This window comes from Mustela lutreola, chromosome 6 (assembly GCF_030435805.1).
Source record: "Mustela lutreola isolate mMusLut2 chromosome 6, mMusLut2.pri, whole genome shotgun sequence".
Classification (NCBI taxonomy): Eukaryota; Metazoa; Chordata; class Mammalia; order Carnivora; family Mustelidae; genus Mustela; species Mustela lutreola.
The window spans coordinates 29,436,622-29,457,446 of record NC_081295.1 but is presented as its reverse complement, the minus strand read 5'-3'; the positions used below and the strand labels follow the sequence as shown (position 1 = coordinate 29,457,446).

The window sequence follows — 20,825 nt, the reverse complement described above, 5'->3', positions numbered from 1 at the left end:
AAGCAGAGTTCTAGTTCCTCTATAACAGGAGACAAAGAAAGAGAAAATGAATACAAGTAGATGAGTTTGGTGGGGTTTGCTGTGGGCATGTAAGGGTATGACATGTCATTGCTTTTGTTTTCTTACTGAAGTGATCAACTAAGTATTAGAGTAGAAGGTTGTGAGGTTAAAGAAAAATGGATAAAATGTTCATCTCGTAGAGTTTGGAAATAGATCCTATCATAAAATGTTTGAGGGTATTAATTGTGAGTATAAACAGTTAGTATTGTTTAGCTCTTTGGGAGTAGGCATAGAGGAAAAGAAATGTCATGTAAAGCATATTTTTTGTAAGGCGAGATACTCCAGCACAAAAGTGGTGAAAGTCTTGAAGATGTGTATAATATAGAAATTATGCTAATGGACCTAGGCCAGACAAGGTTTGGAAGTCAGAAGTGAGGTTAAAAGGGGATTGATGGATACTGGGAAAGTATAGGGGTCCCTGAGTTAGAGATCTTTATAGGACCAAAGAATGGTAGGCATGTGTGTGATTGAACAATGAGCTAGATGAATGGGCTTTAAAAAATCTTAACATAGAGATAGATCATTTTCTGACCATTGCTGTAGTGTAGCTGTAGTCATGGGAGAGGGAGGCTAATCCCAGTGAGGGAAAGGATTTGGCAATGAGGGGGTAAAAGGACTGAAACATCATGTTGGATGCTTTATGTAGGTGGATTTGTATACATAAAGAATAATGATAAGAGTTGGTAAAGAAAGCAAAATTGTCATCCAGTAGGTAAACATTTGGAAGTAAAGGCTTCCCTTCCCACTTAGTACATATTTTGGTTCAGATTTCATTGGATAACAGCAACTGTAAAGAGAGAGAGCATGGTATAGTAAAATGGCATGAGCCATAGAGGAGCAGAAGCTTGAAGGAGGGAAGAAATGATATGGGGTAGCAATGAGGGGCAGGGAGGACACCAAATGTGCCTTTGTACCTGAAGGATGGGAGGTGATGATGATCTCCATGAAAGAGAGCTGAAGGACAAGCACTGTTATTGGGATATGGTCCAAGAAAGCAGAAAGATGAAAGGGCATTCCAAAAATTAGTTGAAAATGTGGAACAACAATGTGCTGATCTCTAAGCAGGAGTTCTGTCATATGGTGACAGTGTGGGGGAACATGAGAAGAACAGCAACTGGTCAGGCTAGAGCATATATGAAAACAGTAGAGGGAAAAGCCAGGTCAACAGGGTTGGGAAGAAAGATGGAATTAGTCTTGTTTCTGAGATGTGTATGGGCAAGAGGGCACATTACCATCATATCCAAAATGAGGTGTAATGACCCTCATGGGATGATTGTTGTTCTCCAGAGGTTGGAAAGAGCGTAATCACCTTTCTAGACAGACCGGCATGGCAACCTTCTCTAAATTTTCCACTCCACAGTGTCTTTCCCTAAGAGAGCGCCTTCCAGAGCCTTTACCCATGGTCAGATAGTAAGTAGCAGAGCCAGCTGCACTCTGGTTTATTCACAGGATACCATGTTCTTCCTGCCCCACAAAAATATGTCAACGCATGGATTCTCTTAGTACTTAATTAAACATATGAGTTTTTAACAGGGCCTGTTGTGCAGAGCCTGTAAGGCTCCTCTCTCTATTCATTCTGACTTTATTCAACTGATTTCCTTACCTCCTGGATGTGACTTCAGTCACACTGATGGCAGTAGTCCTCTTTCTGGAACACTCCAGTATCATATTGGCCTCGGGGCTTTTACTTGCTGTGTCCTTGACCTGAAATTCTCTTCTTTCAAATTTTCAAATGGCTAAACTGTTTCTCATCTTTTAGGCTCTACCTCATTTCTCCTCTCCTCAGTAAAGACTTCCAGACATATTACTCAATTTTGTCTTGTCCTCTTTTATCTTGCCAAGTACCTTGAAGTTGTTCTGTATCCTATTGCCCTATCTTATGCTTTTATGTCATTTATCAGCATCAGAAGTTATGTGTTCTATTTCTTTAGACATTTATTATTGATTTCTTCATCTATATCATGAACTTCATGACTCAGAAATTTCTCTTTTATATAGAAGAGGGCTGGCTCATAGTAGGTGTTCCCTAAAATGTTGTATGAATGCAGAAACCCTTGATAAATGTTGTTTATTTTTCCATATTCCAAAGTAAGTTACTTTTTTTTCCTATAAATATAGTAGTCATAATTTTCATATTTGTTAGGACAAAATGTGGTAATATGTAAGAGTCCCTACTCCAGATTTTAGAGCATAGTAGGCAATTAGTGAGTTTTTATCATTCTTTCATTGATACAGCCCCCTGAAATAGAACAGCATATATTGAATGAATGATGTGAATCAAGTTGGGATATTGCAATCATGTGAAATTGGATCTTATGTTTGCTTATTTTATAGCATATATCACATTATATGTTATTTTTCACATATGATAGAAGATAAATAATATCATATTTTTATTATATAGTCATGGTGAAATTATTATAGTCACATATTCTCTTTTGAAGTACAAATATTCCCAAAGTAGTTTGCCTTCTTAAGATTTCACCTTATATTAATTACAATTAACAGAAAATAAAATTGACTGTTATTCTAAATTAATGTGAAATATTCTGTCTTTTAAGGAAAGCTACAATTCTCATAGTTTTACGATTAATTAATACCTCCTATCTTCATGTTTACTATTTCCAGGAGGAACCCTATGTTCTGTTTAAGAAATCTGACAAGCCTCTCTATGGGAATGATCGATTTGAGGGCTACTGCATTGACCTCCTCAGAGAGCTATCGACAATCCTTGGATTTACGTATGAAATTAGACTTGTGGAGGATGGGAAATATGGAGCTCAGGATGATGCCAATGGACAGTGGAATGGAATGGTCCGTGAACTAATTGATCATGTAAGTGTCTTTTCTCATTATTGTCATTACCTCTGGTAGTTTGCTATAAGATTTACTTTTTAAAAATTTTTTGAGGGTCAGGGGTTAATGACAAAGAGCAATAATATATTTCAAGTATGTATTTTCTTAAATAATAAAGTAGATATATTTTTGCTCTTAAATATAAAGAATCTAAGAGGGATGTTTGGTCCTATTAGAAAGAGGTGTCTGTTATAAATTAACTAGTATGTAGTGATTTAATACCTTAAAATAATTTAGTCCTAATTTTCAAGTTATAATGTGGGTTCCCAACAATTTATTTATTTCTTTTTCACCTTTATAATGCTAAGTTCATAATCAACAATAAGAATGAGTGATGCAAACTCTAAATTTTGTGATAAAAATTTCCTAAACTAGGATAGGATACTTCTTATCTTTATTTTTTTATTTTTTATTTTTGATACTTCTTATCTTTAGGGGATAGGATAGTTCTTACTTTAGAGTAGAAATGAAAGCAATCCAAAAGAATAGAATATGATACTGTATAAAAATAATGCAAATGTATTAAGCATATGGAAGCAGGAAGATACATTTTATTTAGTTAGTTAGTTAGTTGAATAAGCCAGACATTCCTTCTTTGGCATTATTTCATAACTTATAATTTTATAATTGATGATTTTCATTTATAATGAAGGCATTATTTCATAATTTCTCAGTCAGTAGTGTCAATTAATTCATCCCTTTGAAATATGCTCTTTTATCTTAAAAAATAATAACTTTGCATTTGGTTTTGTGTTTTGTAATATTTAAGTTTATTTTGACATTTTCCGTAATATTAAGGCATGATGTTCTTGCTAAATATTCTATAAAATAACAAAATATACATTCCTTTAAAATACAGTGTGAATTATACCCTAAATAAAAGTTCTTATTAATGGAAGTAGCAAATATAAGCAACTTTTGCAGCATTTTGAAATACTTCATTGCTATTAATTACAACACTTATTATCAAGAGTAAGGGAATAAAGGAGATCTGAATCTATCTATATGTTTGTATGTATGCATGTATCTAACTATATTTCATCTTTCTATCAAGAAGGAGATATTAGGGATGCCTGGGTGGCTCAGTTGGTTAAGCAGCTGCCTTTGGCTCAGGTCATGATCCCAGCATCCTTGCTCATCAGGGAGCCTGCTTCTCCCTCCGCCTCTGCCTGCCATTCTGTCTGCCTGTGCTTGTGCTCTCTCTCTTTCTCTCTCTGACAAGTAAATAAAATCTTAAAAAAAAAAAAAAAAGAAGGAGATATTAGGCTTTGGTTAGAAGCAGAATAACAATACAAATAAACAATCATTTTTAAAATATATGTTTCTTCTTTTTTTAAGATTTTACTAATTTATTTAACAGAGAGAGAAAGCACAAGTAGGCATGAGAGGCAGAAAAAGAGAGAGGGGCAAGTAGGCTCCCTGCTGGGCAGAGAGCCTGATGTGGGGCTCAGTCCCAGGACCCTGTGACCATGACCTGAGCCAGAGGCAGACGCTTAATCCACTGAGCCACCCAGGCGCCCCTAAAAAATATTTTTCTTTAAATCTTCCACATACTTCTTTTAATGACTTGAAATTTACTCAATAAGGTCCTAAAGTTCCAGACTCAATCAATTATTTTTAAAAAATTTTTTTTAAAAATTCTGCTTAAATGGTCCATTTATATTTTAACTTTGTAAAATCCATTAAAGATGATGACAATATATGATTTGGAACCAAATATAAAACTTTAAACTTTATGTTCACTTCTATTAATATAGCAGTAACCATCAAAACTCCAATTCCAGCTGGTTTAGCAAAAATGTTAACTTGTATGTTTGCATCTTTGACAAGTCCAGAGGTGGTGTGACTGGATTTTGCCTCAGTTTAGTCCTTGCTTCCTTGTATCTGTTTTACTCTTGGACATGTGCCTCCCAACAAGTGTCAAGAACAATTGCCACCAGCAGTTCTAGATCAAACATCCAGGTAGAAGTAAAACACCTGGATGTTGTTTCATCAAGAGACCCCAAATTTGTTTTCATTGGCCTGAGGTAGGTCATAAACTAAATCCTGGACCAATTATCCCATTCAGCAGGAAGTGCCGTTGTCACTGGATAGCTTGGGAGCATATATATCCATTGAAGAAAGTAGGAGTTGGAGGTCAACCTCTTTTAAAACAATGTAGATTTAGATTTGAGGAACTGTGGAGTTTTAAAGGAAAATTGGGATTTTTATACCTGAAGAAAGAAGAATGGATGCTGCACAGCTCAATACAATGGATATCCACTATCAGACCTTGGAATAAGTGGCTTATTATAAAGCTTTTATTTGAGACAGAGCTCGGGAGTTGTAGATCATCGATGTCTTTATGTATATATTTGTCAGAGGTGCTCAATTAGTGCCCTTTAATTAAGATTTTTGAGATTCAAAATGGATTGAAGTTTTTGTTTTCTAGAATTTGTTTCTTTTTGACTTATTATCCATGTTTCTTCAAGGAAATGAAAAGTAGAAAATGAGGTTAGGAAATAATGATTTACAACTATGGCTTTAAAGATGACACACCAAGTAAGGGACTAGTAAGGGGGATATTATCAGTTAATACTTGTTTCTCAAGAAAATTGCCTGTGGTATTGAGTTGAGACCACTGATGAGGGCTTCAAGTCATTGAGTCATTTTATTCTTCTTGGTGCTAAATCTGTCACTTCACCTTCCTTTTTTCCCTTATTAGTATTCCCTTTCTTGGTACCTTCCTCATGTCTCATATTGTCGACATAGCCTTGGTTTTTAATATTTAGCACAAGTCATATTAAAATAGAATGATGATTATAGTTGATATATTTTTCTTTGTACAAACTCAGCCCGGTTTGCACATTTATGAATATGCTAATTTCAACAACAACAAAAAAAATAGTAACTCTTACTGATAACCAGATAAATACCCTAGACTTCTTGCTTTCCTTGGATAAGCTTACCTTGTCTTGTAGCTTGATAACATTTCTCCTGCTGAAATTTTACCATTCTATATCTTCAGCCCTGAGCCTTAGACCCATATATCAACCCACTTCTGTTATATTTTTGGCTTAAATTTTTCATAAGCATCTCAAAGGTAGCATATTCCAGACTGAATTTGTTATTTCTCTTTCTTGAGTCTTCCTTTTTGACGAGTTTCCTATATCAGTACATGGAGCAATGAGTCAATAGGCTTCCCAAGCCAAAATTTAGTAGTCATTTTTTTAGTAGTCATTTTAAAATCATTTCTCACTCTACCATGTTCTATTGAGTGTGCTCCTTAAATAATTCCAAAACCTTCCTACTTAGCTCCATCTCCACTGTCATCTGGAATAATATCCCAATATGAGGTCCTTTTCCGTCTAATCCATTATCTCTGTGAGGGGTTGTATCTGTGTGTATTACTGGAAGATTTTATGCAAGAAAAGGGCATGTTTCAGAAGGAAAATCTTATTTTGCTCTTTTCTTGCATAAAATCCTCCAGTAGTTTCCATTATTCTAAGGATATAGGACTGACTATATATTCATAAACCTTTCGTATTTGGTCATTGTTTATTTGTTATGGAAATTTTCTTTTTACTATTCAGAACTAGTCTCAGATCTTCTCCACCGTGCTTTCTGTATTGGAAGGTTGTCTTACCTCGAGTAAATCAATAGGGCTCCCAGAAAGAGATCCAAGGGAGGGAAAGAGAGTGAAGTCAGAATATTTATTTCCTTCCTCACTCCCTGAGCTGTTGCCTTGAGCTGGCTGCATCCTTACAAGGCACTTCACTTTCTCATTATGATCCTGCTCTTCCCAAATCTCTCTCCTGTTCTCAGTTCCAACTTACACCCTACATAGCTTTATTTCTTCGGATCTTAGGGTAGTTACAGTTCAGCTACTGTTAGCCTTGGGATCCTGCACTATCCCTTAAAATTTCCTGACACCAGAGGTCTTTGAAGTATGTTCCACAGAACTGCAGACCTGCTAGAAATGCAAATTTTCCTAGAATTACTAGATCTAAAACTCTGGAGTGGGGACTGGTAGTCTTTCTTTTAACAAGCCTCAGTGGTGATTCTGATGTTCTCTGAAATTTGAAAATCAATGTCCACTCTAATTGGCACACCTCTCTATATTTTATTCTATTCTGCCCTATCCAGCCAAAGCCATGTGGACTTTTCCCACTCTTATTCTCTTTTGCTTTCAGGTTAGTTCTCTGTGTACCACTGTCCTCAACCTCCACCTCAATCACTTCACCTGAATTATTTCTGTTTAACTTCAGAAACTCTTCCCCAGTGAGGTTTCCCCATCCCACCCCACAAAACCCACCTGCTATGACTTTTCACACTAACCTTCTTGCATAACACCTGTCACACTTTAATTACCAGCTCAATATCTGTCATACTTGTTTAAATGTAAGTTGTATGATAGTTATACAATCAATCAGAACTATTTTAAGTGCAAATGTCAGAAACATGGCTTAAAATAGCTTATACAAATATAGTTTTTTAAAAGCCCCATGACACTAAAACCTCCAGTGGTGGTTCTCAATTCAAGTATAGTTGGCTTCAGGGTCTTAAAGTCTGTCGTTAATGACTGACCTCTCTTTTGCTACATTATTGTCTCTTGGCTTTACTCTCCTCTCCATATGTTTTATTCTTAAGTGCTATCTTCCATGTGGTGACAAAGGTGAACTATGGTGGCTCTAGGCCAATGGTTATCAACCTTGCGGAGGTTTTTTTTTGTTGTTGTTCGTTTGTTTTTTGTTTTGTTTTGTTTTTGCCCCCAAAGACATTTTTACTATCTTAAGGAGGTGGGGGTGGGGGTTGCTACTTACCGTCTAAAGGTAGAAGCTAGTGGCGCTAACCTCTAAACAACGTGCAAGACAGCCCTTCACACACAGAAAGAATTATTTGGCCCTAATCATCAGTCATGCTGAACTAAAGAAACTCTACTCTGGGCTGACCTAGTCCTTAAAGCCCTCCTTTTGAAAGCGATAAAGGTCTTTTTTTGCCAAAGTTTCCGCAAAACCCATGGTAGGGGTTTAGGGTAAGGTGGGATGGGTATCAGTTGGGTCAGTTTGGATAAGGTGCTCATTCTCTGAACTAATCCAAAAGGCTAAAATTAGGGAAGTGGTAGTTGGAGTAGCCAGACTTGGGTCATGTGTCCATACCTGAAACTATGGGCTAGAGCCCATCTAAATTATACTACCTATTTTTATATAAGTTTGGGTGCAGAGGCAACTAATATTTCTTTTATATGAACTATGTGCCAAATCATTTTCAATTTTGTTTTGTTTTTGTTTTTGTTTTTGTTTAGGCTTTACTAGGTTAAGTAGAAGGGAGAGAGCCATCAAGAGGCTGCATTTACACAAGTGTGGTGATGGGGAAATACAATTAAAAATAAAACCTCCTTCCAACCTAGAAAACCTTTTCATAAAGGTAGATGAAAAATAAAATAATTTTATTAATGAATAGGCATTAAACAAGAATGGAATGCACATCAAAAGCAATTCACTAAGAGATTGAAAAACAAAGAAATCTCACCCTTTTTAATAGCCAGGAAGACACAACCCATTGCATATATGTTCTCAAGATAAACAATACCTAGTCCTCAAGTAAGAAGGCTTAAAAAAACACCCTTTATTACATATGGTTCCTCCTAAATTCATTTGGAAACTGGGATGAATGTCTGTGTTTACTAATTGGTTTTATATAATAGAAAAATAAACTTTCAAGTCTTGATGAAAAAGGTAGGTCTTAGGCTCCCACCCACCAAAATTAGGCTCCTCCTCTCCCACAAAAATTTGGAAATAGGGTGTTATCTTCTATGGTGATTACATTTCAAAAAGATACCCCCCAGATCCTTGGGAAAGATATTCCTAGGTCATAAAGCTGGAAAGAGGCTTAATTAACTTTTTGAAGATTTATATATATTTCAAAGAGAGAAAGGACTTACAAGTTTTCTAAAGTAAATGTTCTAAGAAAAGGGGAGGGGCTTTATTCCTTGATTTTCAATAGGGAGAATTGAGCCTCCTGTGTTTAATTTGTATTTGCCCTTACAGTTCCGAATCTTTGTTATTTTAGTAAAACCTGTCTTAACCACCTTCTTCTCCATCTCTCTCTTTTTTTTGTTAACTTTTTTAAAAAAGATTTTATCAATTTATTTGACAGACAGAGATCACAAGTAGGCAGAGGCAGGCAGACAGAGAGAGAGGAAGGGAAGCAGTTCCTGCTGAGCAGAGAGCCCCATGCGGGGCTCGATCCCAGGACCCTGGAATCATGACTGGAGCCGAAGGCAGAGGCTTTAACCCACTGAGCCATCCAGGAGCCCCTCCATGTCTCTTTTTTGAGAAGAACCTCAAAGTACAGCGCTTGGTATAATCTCTCAAATTTATTTTGATCCAATGAGAGATGATTCCTTGGTGATGTAACATGAGGATACAAGAAAGATATTAGGAAAACACAGCCCCCTGAGGCAGTTGGTCCTTAAAAAGTCACAAGCCTTCCCTTCAAGGCACCTTCCCCTTCCATCATCTCCATGGTAAGCCTGCACAACACTGCACACTAGTAAGTCCCTGTTAAGGCAGATGTGAGTTCAAATTCTAATTCTTCTGCTATGTTTTATGCCTTGGGCACATTGCCTTAAACTCTTTGAACCTTAGTGTTCTCAAAAATAAAATAAGGATAATGTCATATTAATAATTAGTATGATATATATATATAAGTTCCCTAATGCAGTGCTTGACATGTAGTTGATAAACAATACAGATGCATTAAGTATGAAATTTATTATACATAGTAATATGTATACTTATTCTTTCTACTACTATATTGTTAATGAGCATGCTTGCTGAGGACTAAAACGTAAAACATGTAGACACTATTATAATGTGAAAAATGTAGGGATTAGGGTTGCTATTGATACTAATTTTGTATCAGAGTCCATAATATTGGCCTCAGGTTTTAATAATAAAACTGTTTGTTCGTTAGAACTTTTGATGTTCAGCTATCTCATTCTACTTAAATTATCTATGTCTGGTGATTTTATATTAGAATTAAATATAGGGAATAATTAATAGAAAGTCAGATTCAGTGTGAGATTAGCAATAGGCAAGATAAATTGGTGGGGAGGGATGATACTTGGGATACCAGCAAAGGAGAGACAACCAGTTTAAAAAATTACTATTTAATATGTATATTTTTTAAATCAAAGTAATCATTAGAAGTAAAATCAAAACATGTTTGGACCTCTTTGATTTATTTTATGCTTTGGTAATGTGTCAAATTTGAATTCTATTAAAACTGAAGGTAAAGAGCTATATTGTTCTTGCCTAAATCTCCTAAAATTTCAACCTAGCACTACTTAAATACATTTTTTAAATAAAACTTACTCAGAAACAAATGATTTTGTAAATTTCAAAAATGTTGATAGCATATGTCCTACTACAGAGGAAATAGAAGAGCAATCTAGGTAGTTTTCCTTTATATAGGTAACCTGCCTTTTTAGGTCTTTCCATCAAGCTATCTATTGAGTTTTAATGATGATTGGTGCCATGGGCCATTCTATTTGAAGTTTGTTGGGCAGCTATAAAAGTTGATATTTTTTGTGAGTCATCAGGCTAATTAAAATCTAAATAAGAGCACTATTTTACCTTATCAGTTCCCTGCATATATAGTCCTCTGTATTGTGTTATATACTTAGTAGTATTCATTTGCTTCCTATACTGAAAATAATCAGGAGACACAAATGATACAATTGTAGAAAGTGTTCAGCATTAAAGAATATTTATTGAAAGAATGACACAAATGTTGGACAGTGTTCCACAACAAATGTTAAACTCAAGCACCACTCTTCTTAGAGAAAAGGCTACATATTTTCCAAATGCGTTTATTTTTATGTTGCCTTTGAAGGCCCCAGTGAAAGTTTCTATTCAAGGGCCAAGTAAAGAAATGCATTGTGATGTCCTTTCCTTTTTGAAATTAAAGCATTCTAAGTTTTTATATAATATTCTATGTAATATGGTATAAAATTTTTCCGTCTTACACCAAGGTTAGCTATTGAGCTATTGTAAGTGGCAGAGTCTGTGTTTTGTGAATGGAGATCTCAGTTTCTTGCATTCCCCACAAAACATTTACCTGAGGACCCATGCTTGAATAAATACAGCCAATAAGGAAGGTAGGAAGCACAAAGCAGTTTATTAAAGACACTACACGCTTAAGATGGGAGAGTGGGCAGGTCTGGAGGTGGGAAGTGTGGGAGCAGGGGGGTGGGGGCAGTGGCAGCAGGAGTGTGGCAGAGGCAGCAGGGGCATCTTTTCTTTTTCTGTCTGCTGGGGTCATAGCTGGGGGGGGGGGTGTCTCCCAGTGAGTTTGTTTCCAATCATCTAAGAGACTCCTCCTACCTCCTGGCCTGGAGGGGTAGTTTTTGCCCCACAAAGTTCTTGCCCAAACTGTCCTGACCATCTTCCCTCCCTGAGGGGAAGGGGTTGAAACCCCAATGTAAAAGTATTACTGTGAAGCTCTAGGTTACCCAGGGGACAGAGGCTGAAGAGCAGAACACATGTTCTACACTTGTGACTCTTGATCTGTCAACCCAGGGTATTGGAAGCCTCTAGGCCAGGATGTTGAAAGGCACAAAATGGGGATATTGTGTCCTCGGGTTCCTAATGTGTAGCCTGTTTATCACCGCCCCCCCCCCCCCCCCAGCGTATGTCTAAGTAACTGCTGACTCTGTTGGAGCCTGAGTAGAGGTAAGAACACAACTTGCTAATGCAACCATTGTATTAAGCTAGGCATAAATTTTACTTGTAGCTTTGGGTAGTGTATTCTTTATGGCTAATAACTCATTTATGGGCTCATGAGATTACTGCTGTTAGTATGTTATTCATAAAGCCAACTAGAGTTATTCATAAGCATGCGGGAAAACACCTAGGCTGCAATAAGCTAGCAGCACATATTATTATGGGACTACTTAAAGGAGACAAGGGCAGTTAAATTATTTTCAAATCTCTGGTGATGTTTGCCTTGGCAGTGGAAAACTTTGGGAAAATTTATACATGTAAACATCCATACATAAGTTAATACACTGGTATGCAAAGTCTCTGTATGTGCAGGTTAAAAATGGACCAGAGATCAGAGACACTCCTTGTTATTTGAAATTCTTTGCTTTTTCATCATTCCAGCAGAATATGCCTCAGCTGGAGGCAAATTTCAGCACACTCTTACACCAGTGATCTTCTGGGCCTTTCTGACCCAGTGTCATAATGCTGATAAACTGTGTGATGGAATATTATATCTGCAAATCCAGTTATTTCTTACCTGAGCAATTTGGGGGGGATTTGGATGCTATCTATTTTCTATAATTACAGCTAAAAAAATGAGAAGGTCTTAAAACCATATTCACAGTCCCTTTACCTCATTAGAAATGTATAGATTAGGGGCACCTGGGTGTGCGGTTGGTTGAGCAACGGACTCTTGGTTTCTACTGAAGTCGGTATCAGGGTAGTGAGATTGAGCCTCAAGGGGGTCTCTGTGCTCAGTAGGGAGTCTGCTTGAGTTTCTCTCTTTCCCTCTGCCTTTTCCTCCTGCATGCTCTCTCTCTCAAATAAATAAATAAAAATCTTAAAAAAAAAAAAAAGAATTGTGTAGGTTGAAGTTTTAGTCTATTAGAAGTGTATGTTTTCTTTTAAATAACATTTTAAACTTAGATCTTCCAGAGGGGCCAACTTATTTTCCAAAGGTTACAACTTCTCTGCGCTTAAAGAGGCTTGTATTTTGATATCATTAACCATTTGTGTTTGGTAAGAGTGTATTGGTCAATAAAAGCTTTTTCTTTTTAATGAGGCTCCTTTTTCTAGCTTCAAGTGCTGTTGAAATTTTAAAAAACAAACAAACAAAAGCTTGACCATTTGGCAGATTTCTTATAAAAAACAGTAAGAGAGATTCAGTTTCAGTTTATAACACAACAATAGTGAAGTGGAAAGTCTGTTGGGATCTAATTCACCCTTATTTTACATTATTTTGAAGAAGACCAGTGATGCTATGGATTTCCAACTGCATGAGTGCTTCCCAGCATGCTGCCCTAGCATTGCAATTGGTATTTAACATTATCAAGCCTTTTATGATTCCTAAATGAGCCTAACAGGACCTCTCTATACTTTGCTTTGCCTCCTGATTGCTCTTTTATTATATTCTAGGGAGGAAATCAAATATTTGTTTTTCAGGGAACTTAAAACTGCTCCAGGTATTATCACAAAAATGGAAAGCCTAAATCAAAAAACAGTTTCAAATAAATGGGAATTGACTTGCAGTGTAGCTTTGAATTTTGATAGTAATGTTGTTGTAATTTTGCACTCTAGTGGAAGCATCCTAGTATTTTCAGTTAAAAACATTGAAGAGTAGTGATATTATGATAATGATTTTTTTTTAATTTTAAGAGAAAGAACTAAAAAATAAACATGCAAATTTATTTTTAATTCCCCATGACCCAAAAGTGACAACTGTTAGCATATCTGTTTCCTTTGTTTCAAGTTTCTCTTTTAATATATTTCAGACCATTTTGAAGTCCCTTATTTACCATAATTAGTTTCTCAATCTAGTAATAACCTAAGTCAAGCACAAAAGGTGGAATTACATTTTGCTCTTCTGTCTCCACATATAACAGCTATCTTAAGTTTGGTATTTTTCTTGCCCATTTTACTTAAATCACTCAGTAGTACTCTAAAATAGGAATATGCCACTTTTATTTAGCTAGTCTACTGAGAGACACTCAAGTTAATTCCATTGTTAACATATGTTAACATAAGTTAATTCCATATGTTAACAAAAACCAATATTTTTATGAAGATCCAGTCTTGCTGTCTTGTCTCCTAGAGCACCTATGTAGAGCTTCTCTATGTGGCGTACTGAGAAAGAAATTGTTTAGAGTTTATATGTATTTCATAAGATATTGAAAATACTGTTCTCCAAATTATTTTATTAATTTACATTTCCACCAAGAGTATAAAGTTTCTGTTTGTCTGCAAAATCACTAACTTCAGATTCTCACTATCTTAATTTGGTTAATCTGCATGCAAATGAAATCTCATTGCTTTAATTTGCAATTCCCTGTTAGCCTCTTTCTCCTCCTCTTACATTTATAGACTAGTTTCTCCTCTGAATTTCCCATTTTTATTTCCTTTGACTTTTATGAATGTTACATAGTAATTTGTTATATTTTCTGAATATCCCAGTTAGGATCTTGTTTTTTGATTTGTTTAAAATGGGTATGCATGTGTGTGTTTGGGTATCGAAGTTTTAAAGTTTGAGTCTCTCAAATTTATTAATTTTTCCTTATGGCTTGTGATGTTTTTGTGCATTGTTGGAAAAATTCTTCCTTAACTGGAGCTCATGAAATTATGTTGTTTGTTTGTTTGTTTGTTTAATACTTAAGTGCCTAAGGTTTTTGTCTTTCAAATTTAGCAATTCTGTCCACCTGCAATTTGTTCATTAAGTCCGCATGGTTTGGACTTCAACTTAAGTAAAAGTCTCAATTTCTTCTGCTCCCTTCATGAAAGAGAGACCGCCCTAAATACTCAAAGTCACAACATATTTGTTAATAATTTTCCTTTCTTCATTAAAAAAAAAAGACAAAGTACTTTGCAAGCAAATGATTTTTACTTTTAATGAGAAATCTTGTAACTATTATCTCAGGTATTAGAGGCACGACATATTAAGAAGGGTTAATGCCTTCTTTCTGACTGAACTTTTTCTTCAAAACAGATTTAAACAGGAAGCTGTCATAGTTAAAATGTACCGTCAGATAGTTCAGAGGCAAAGAAGAGAGAGTTAATACAGAGGTAGGATATCACAGACCAGTATAATTCTGATTTGTACCAGATAAGAGATGATGATTCTTTGGAAATTATCCCACAAATGATACTCAACAACAATTTATTGAAGGCTTATTCTGAGAAAGACACTGTTATCTATAGTATTAGCAATATCTCTCAAAAATATTGATTATATTTTTTAAAAAGAAAATAAGACATGATTAGTGTTAAATAATTCTTTTCATACTAGTGTAAAAAGAATTTTTTTTCCTATGTGATTGCATAGTAACATTGAGGTTATGTTGAGAAATACTTAGTTTTTTTTTTTTTTTTTAAGATTTTATTTATTTATTTGGCAGAGAGAAATACTTAGTTTTTTAACATTTTTTTCTAACATGTACTCTCAAGATTTTTAATTTTATTCATTCATTCATTCATTCATTTATCTTTGGAGGGAGAGTGAGAGAGAGCAGATAGTTAGCACAGAGCCTGGCACGATTCTGGGACCCTGAGATCATGACCTGAGCTGAAATCAATAGTCAGATGCTTAACTGACTAAGCCCGCCAAGCTCCCCAATAGTCTCAAGATTTTTAAAAGAATTTATTCCCTAATCACAACTTTTTGCTAATTTCTTCTTTAATTGTAATTGTTAGCAAAACAAACAGAGCTAAGGATTGTTTTATTTTTGTAATTACATAATAAATTGCTAAATAAACATCGCTCATGGATACTACTCCATTTTCAAATATGATTCCTGAATGTATGATACTTTAAAATATCAGTAAAGTAAATGTTTTGGACATAAATATTATCAGAGAAATATAGTACAAAAACATAATTTAAAGACTAAGAGGAAGTTCGATGCTAAAGTTGATATTACAGAGACTTCTATAGATATAGAGATATTCTTATCTACTCCTGTACATCCTATGCATAATTTTACCTCCTACAAAAAGTATACGACCGATCAATCTCACACTACTAGGCATTGAAACTTTTCCTTAAGTTTTCCCCTAACCCTTAGGCAAGATTTATTAAAAAAGAAATAGGATGGAGGATGGGGCTAGTGCCTGACTGGTTCAATCCATAGAGCGTGCAACTCTTGACCTCAGGATTGTAAATCTGAGCCCTACGTTGGTTGTAGAGATTACTTAAAATCTTTTAGGGGCACCTGCGTGGCAAAGTTGATTAGGCATAGGACTCTTGGTTTCCTTTCAAATAATGATCTCATGTAGTAAGATTGAGCCCCCCAGGGGTTCACACAGAGCATGGAGTTTACTTAAGACTCTCTCTCCCACTTACTTTACTCCTCCCCCAGGTGCTCAAGTGCCTCAAAGCAGATTTAAACAGCAAGCTCAAGTGCACCTGCGTGTGTCTACATACTCTATCTCAAATAAATAAATATTTAAAAAATAATAAAATTTTTTGAAACCCCCCCCCCCAAAGTAGCTTCTCAGAAGTTTCGTAAATGAACAGAGGAAACAGAGTGGAATGGAGAAGGCTTGAGTTGGGAATTTGAAAACTCAAATTGTTACATGAAAATGAAAGTAGAAATATAAATTAAGGGCACGGGTATTCTGGGAGAAAATTACCCACATAAGCAGATCTAAAATCTAGAATTACTTGAGTTCAACAATAAAAAGTTTGCATTTGATTCAGAGAGTGAATTTGCAGTGGCACTATTGAAGCAGTGGGCTGGAAAGTTTGTTTATCTGTGGTATATGGAACATCTGTGTGTTATTAAATAATAAACACTGATTTGCATCTATTATTACCAGAAAAACAAAATAAATGAATTGAAAACAGATATAAACAAATGTGGTTTTTCAAAAATGACATTTGCTTTAGAACATAAAACAAATCAAAACAGAAACAAAACCAACTCCTAAACAAAAAATAAAATTTTAAAAAGGCAAACCATAGCACGAATTTTCTTAATAGAACAGATATCATTTCTTTGTTAATTGTGATTGAATTTTCCTATCACATGAAATTAATGTGAGGTTTCTTTTATAAAAGTAAATTTGAGGAATGCCTGGGTGGCTCATTGGGTTAAGCCTCTGCCTTTGGTTCAGGTTATGATCTCAGGGTCTGGGATGGAGCCCGGCATTGGGCTCTCTGCTTGTCAGGGAGCCTGCTTTCCCCCCTCTCTCTGCCTGCTCTCTGTCTACTTGTTCATTCCCTCTCTCTCTCTCTCTGTGTCAAATAAATAAGTAAATCCTTAAAAAATTAAATAAAAATAAATTTGAATAATGGAACATGTAATTTCTAAAATAAGATATTCTTTATGATGTCTCCTTATGGAAGTATAATTCAGTACTATTAGTTCAGCATTTTTTTGCCTACCTCAAATTTAGGCACTGAAAATATAAACTTGAATCCTAGGTGAAATAGGCACTTAAGTAATTTTTATATACTTAAAGTCATACAATAATAGAGATATTCCCAAAATATTTTGGGAAACCTGAGGTTTATATATCTAATCTTGGCTGGAAGGAAAAGAATCAAAAATGTCATTAAGATTTAATTCTAAGAAAATGACAGATTTTTTTTCCAATGTACTGTTTTTAGTGTGGCAGTTTATTTAATTTCAGCTTGAAGTTTTACCTGAAGGATATTATTTTCTATAACATCACAGGTGAGTAAGGAGCGAACTATAACTTGATCAGGTTCATTTAAATATATTGAAAAACAATTCAATTTAAGATAGACTCTGATCTGATTCAGAAAATTGTTCAAGATTAACACAAAGTAAAGACAAAAAAGTTTCTACATCTTTTTTTCCTAAAATATTTATTTTTATTAACTAAGAACAATCTATTACAAAAGCATTTGTTTGACAGTATACCATTATACTAACATTAAGCACTTTTGTTTTATGCCAAAATCATGTGTCTTCACCCATATAATTTCCTGATCATTTCTAAATACATTTTAAGGTTTCCTGGCCCTCTAAGACATTTAGTCTTTGCTAAAGATATAATCCCCGAACCAGAGATTTTTCATTTGTCTTTGCTTTTTTAACATGTTTAATTATGATGATATTTCTGATCAAGTTTTGTTTTTAAGCATTATCCAGCTTGGACCATTGGACGATCAAATGTATTGTCTGTGGGATTTATTCGAGTACAAATTTATTTACTTGTTTATGTGACAGTATTTAACTTAGTATTAGACAATACAAAACTATCATTTATACCCTTGTATTTTCTTCTCTTCAGAAGAGATTAATTCTGATACCTGATAATACACTAAGCTCCTTTTGTTCACCATAGACTAATTTTTACCAACATTTAGATTAAAAAATATTCTCTCTAATGTCATTTTTTGTTTTTCAAAGCATACATCTTCAGACTTTTTTCTGAATCAGAGTATAAACTCTCCAGGAAACTGCATCTCTAGTAAGACTTAACACGGGCTAACACAGGATAGACACTTAATGAGGGTTTGTTAAATAAATTAACTATTTTTTTTTTATCTATGCCAATTTGGCCTACTCCAGTTAAAAAGCTACTTATAAATAGGGATATATCTCAAATGAATATCCCCAACCATTATATTCTAGCTATAAACACACATGACTTGTCTCCTCTGTGCAAATGTCAGTGTCTTGACTGAGGCAGAAATGATTTCAAATTCTTGGCATCTCTCACAATACCCACTATAGGGTCCCACACACGGTGGAGATGATTAGTAAATGTCTGTAAAATAAATAGATGAGTATAAGTTATCCACCCATGCTCTCCTACTCTCCACAGAAAGGAAGTACAATAAAACTTACATTATACCTGTGATTACTCTAAACCATAGATATGATATCATTACAGATTCCTTCTTGAAAAAGTAAATTCAAGTAAGATTGTTGAACTTACTAGAAGTTTGAATTTTAAAGTAGAGAAATGATTCATACCTATGGAATAAAAGATTAAGGCATTCTGAAACACTTACTATTCCTAATGTAGACCCCCTACGAAAGTCATTTTCCAAGGTTTCTTACACAGATAATGTCAGATATATCAAACAGTAAACAATGAGACAACAGGAGAACATGAGTTATGGAAAAAACTCAGGGTAAGACACATAAAGTGACTTTGTCCTTAAGTTCCTCCAAATAATAGTACACAAAGGTCAAAATTGTCACAATTATATTTGTAAAATTCAAATGAGCCTTGGTTACATCTGACACTATTGAAAGATAGCTTGTCTTTAGGGCAGGAACAGAAGAGAAATGTGTATTCTGTAAGCAAAGGGTCATCAGTATAAAAAAGTCACAATTTTAGTTATTAGCACCTAAGAAAACAAGTCATCCTGGTCATCTAAAAGTTTATCTTTTGAGCACCTTAATTCAATCTTTTCTGATGGAATCCTTTTTTGACTGCATTACAAGTATTTCACTCTTTGAAACTGCAGTGCACTTTTTCAAATTCCACTTGAAAACTTTACATTTGTCTTGGTGCTTCTGTGACAATTTTTTTCATCTCCCATGAATATGAAATTTATTCCAAACTTCTCCATATACACTTTATCTGCTTTCCTATACAAACCGTTATACACACTAGGTAACTTTTATGTCTATTTTCAACCAGCATGTAAATAACTGAAGGTTAGTCTTTTAAAAAATGTGTTGATAATAAACTGATTAATGAGCTATGCCTTATGAACTGAGGGTACGATTGGGTTAAATATGTTTAAAACTGGCATTGAGGGCTCTGCAGGGCTACCCACACACGGTAAGGATTCCATAGCAGAGATCTCTTGATTCTGGGTCTGGACCATAGTTATCCAAGTCCCCAGTATTTATTACATAGTTATTCAGGAATTATTCAGCTAACTATACATACATAACTGATTTAAAAAAAATATTGTAAAAAGAGAGACACACACCAGAGAGGGAACACAAGCAGGGGGAGTGAGAGGGGGAGAAGCAGGCTTCCTGCTGAGCATGGAACCTGCTGAGGGGCTCAGTCCCAGGACCCTGAGATCATGCCTGAGCCGTAGGCAGCCGCTTAATGACAGAGCCACCCAGTTGTCCCAGAACTGATTTTAAATATAAATTATTTGTTTTCATGTGAGTGCTTTGCAGAGTTCTTACTCCTATTCCAGAGATGCAATTAGAAGCCAACTTACAAACCAGTGGACAAAGAGACAAAGGACAGAGCCCTGGTAATCAAATCTCTTGTCCTGTATTCTGGTGATGTCTCTTTCTAATTACTAATGCAGGGCTTTGAGAATTAGAGCATCCTTTTTTGGTGATAAAAATCTAGACATACTATTTTATCTCTCATTTGGCTAGGCAGACCATCACACATCTGCTTGGATAAAATATCGTATCTCAAGGATGTTACAATACAATTAAGTGGGCTGTCATTTCTTAAAGAAACAACTGCTTGTCTGATTAGATTAATAAGAAAGTGGTAACACGTTATTAATGTCTTAAAACAGTTTCATTTTTTTCATCTAAATTCACTTCCTTCTATTTTTTTCTCTCTTCTTTTACTTATTTACTTATTTTACTCATTTATTTTATTCACTAAACTAAGTGGCTATTTTAACAAGCATACTTCACAAGATACCAATTAATCAATACTTTGTCTTTCTCCCAAACAATACAAGGACCTTAGAAAACTAAACTGATCAACTCCCCACTGGCATCTATTACATATTTTAACATAATGATTTGCTTTACTCCCAATTTTTCCCTGTGTCAATATAGATATTCTCTCTGTGGGATCACATTTTCTTCTAGAATAATACACTTGAGTAATATCTTTCTGTTGGTAGTAAATTCTTCTCTTAACAACTCTTTTTTTTTTTTTTTAATTGGAACTGTCTTCATTTCGCCCTCCTTCTTGACATGTGGTATTGCTGCTATGCAATTTTAATCTAAGTTATTTTTTTCCTCAGAGTTTTGAGCTTATCAGCCCACTCTTTTCTGAGTTTCATTGTTGTTCTTGTGAGGTTTCCTATATGATTCTTATTCCATCATATTTCCCCATCTTTTTCTTCTGGCTTCTTTTAAAATTTTCTCCCTGACTTTGGTATTTTTAGCTTCATTTGGATGAATCTCAGTTCCCACTTATTTATCTTGCTTAATTTACATTGACTGAGCACATGAGGACTCATGGCCTCTA

At 35.0% G+C, this 20,825-nt stretch overlaps 1 protein-coding gene across 3 annotated transcripts in view; it reads left to right on the top strand.

Annotated features, from left to right (window-relative positions):
• The window catches only part of GRIK2 (glutamate ionotropic receptor kainate type subunit 2), a 644,466-nt gene that overhangs the window by 438,225 nt on the left and 185,416 nt on the right, over window positions 1-20,825 (top strand). For all 3 annotated transcript variants that reach the window (XM_059176999.1, XM_059177000.1, XM_059177002.1), the window contains exon 11: window positions 2,689-2,895. In XM_059176999.1, the coding sequence (XP_059032982.1) occupies window positions 2,689-2,895 (207 nt within the window). The remainder of the gene's footprint in view (window positions 1-2,688; window positions 2,896-20,825) is intronic.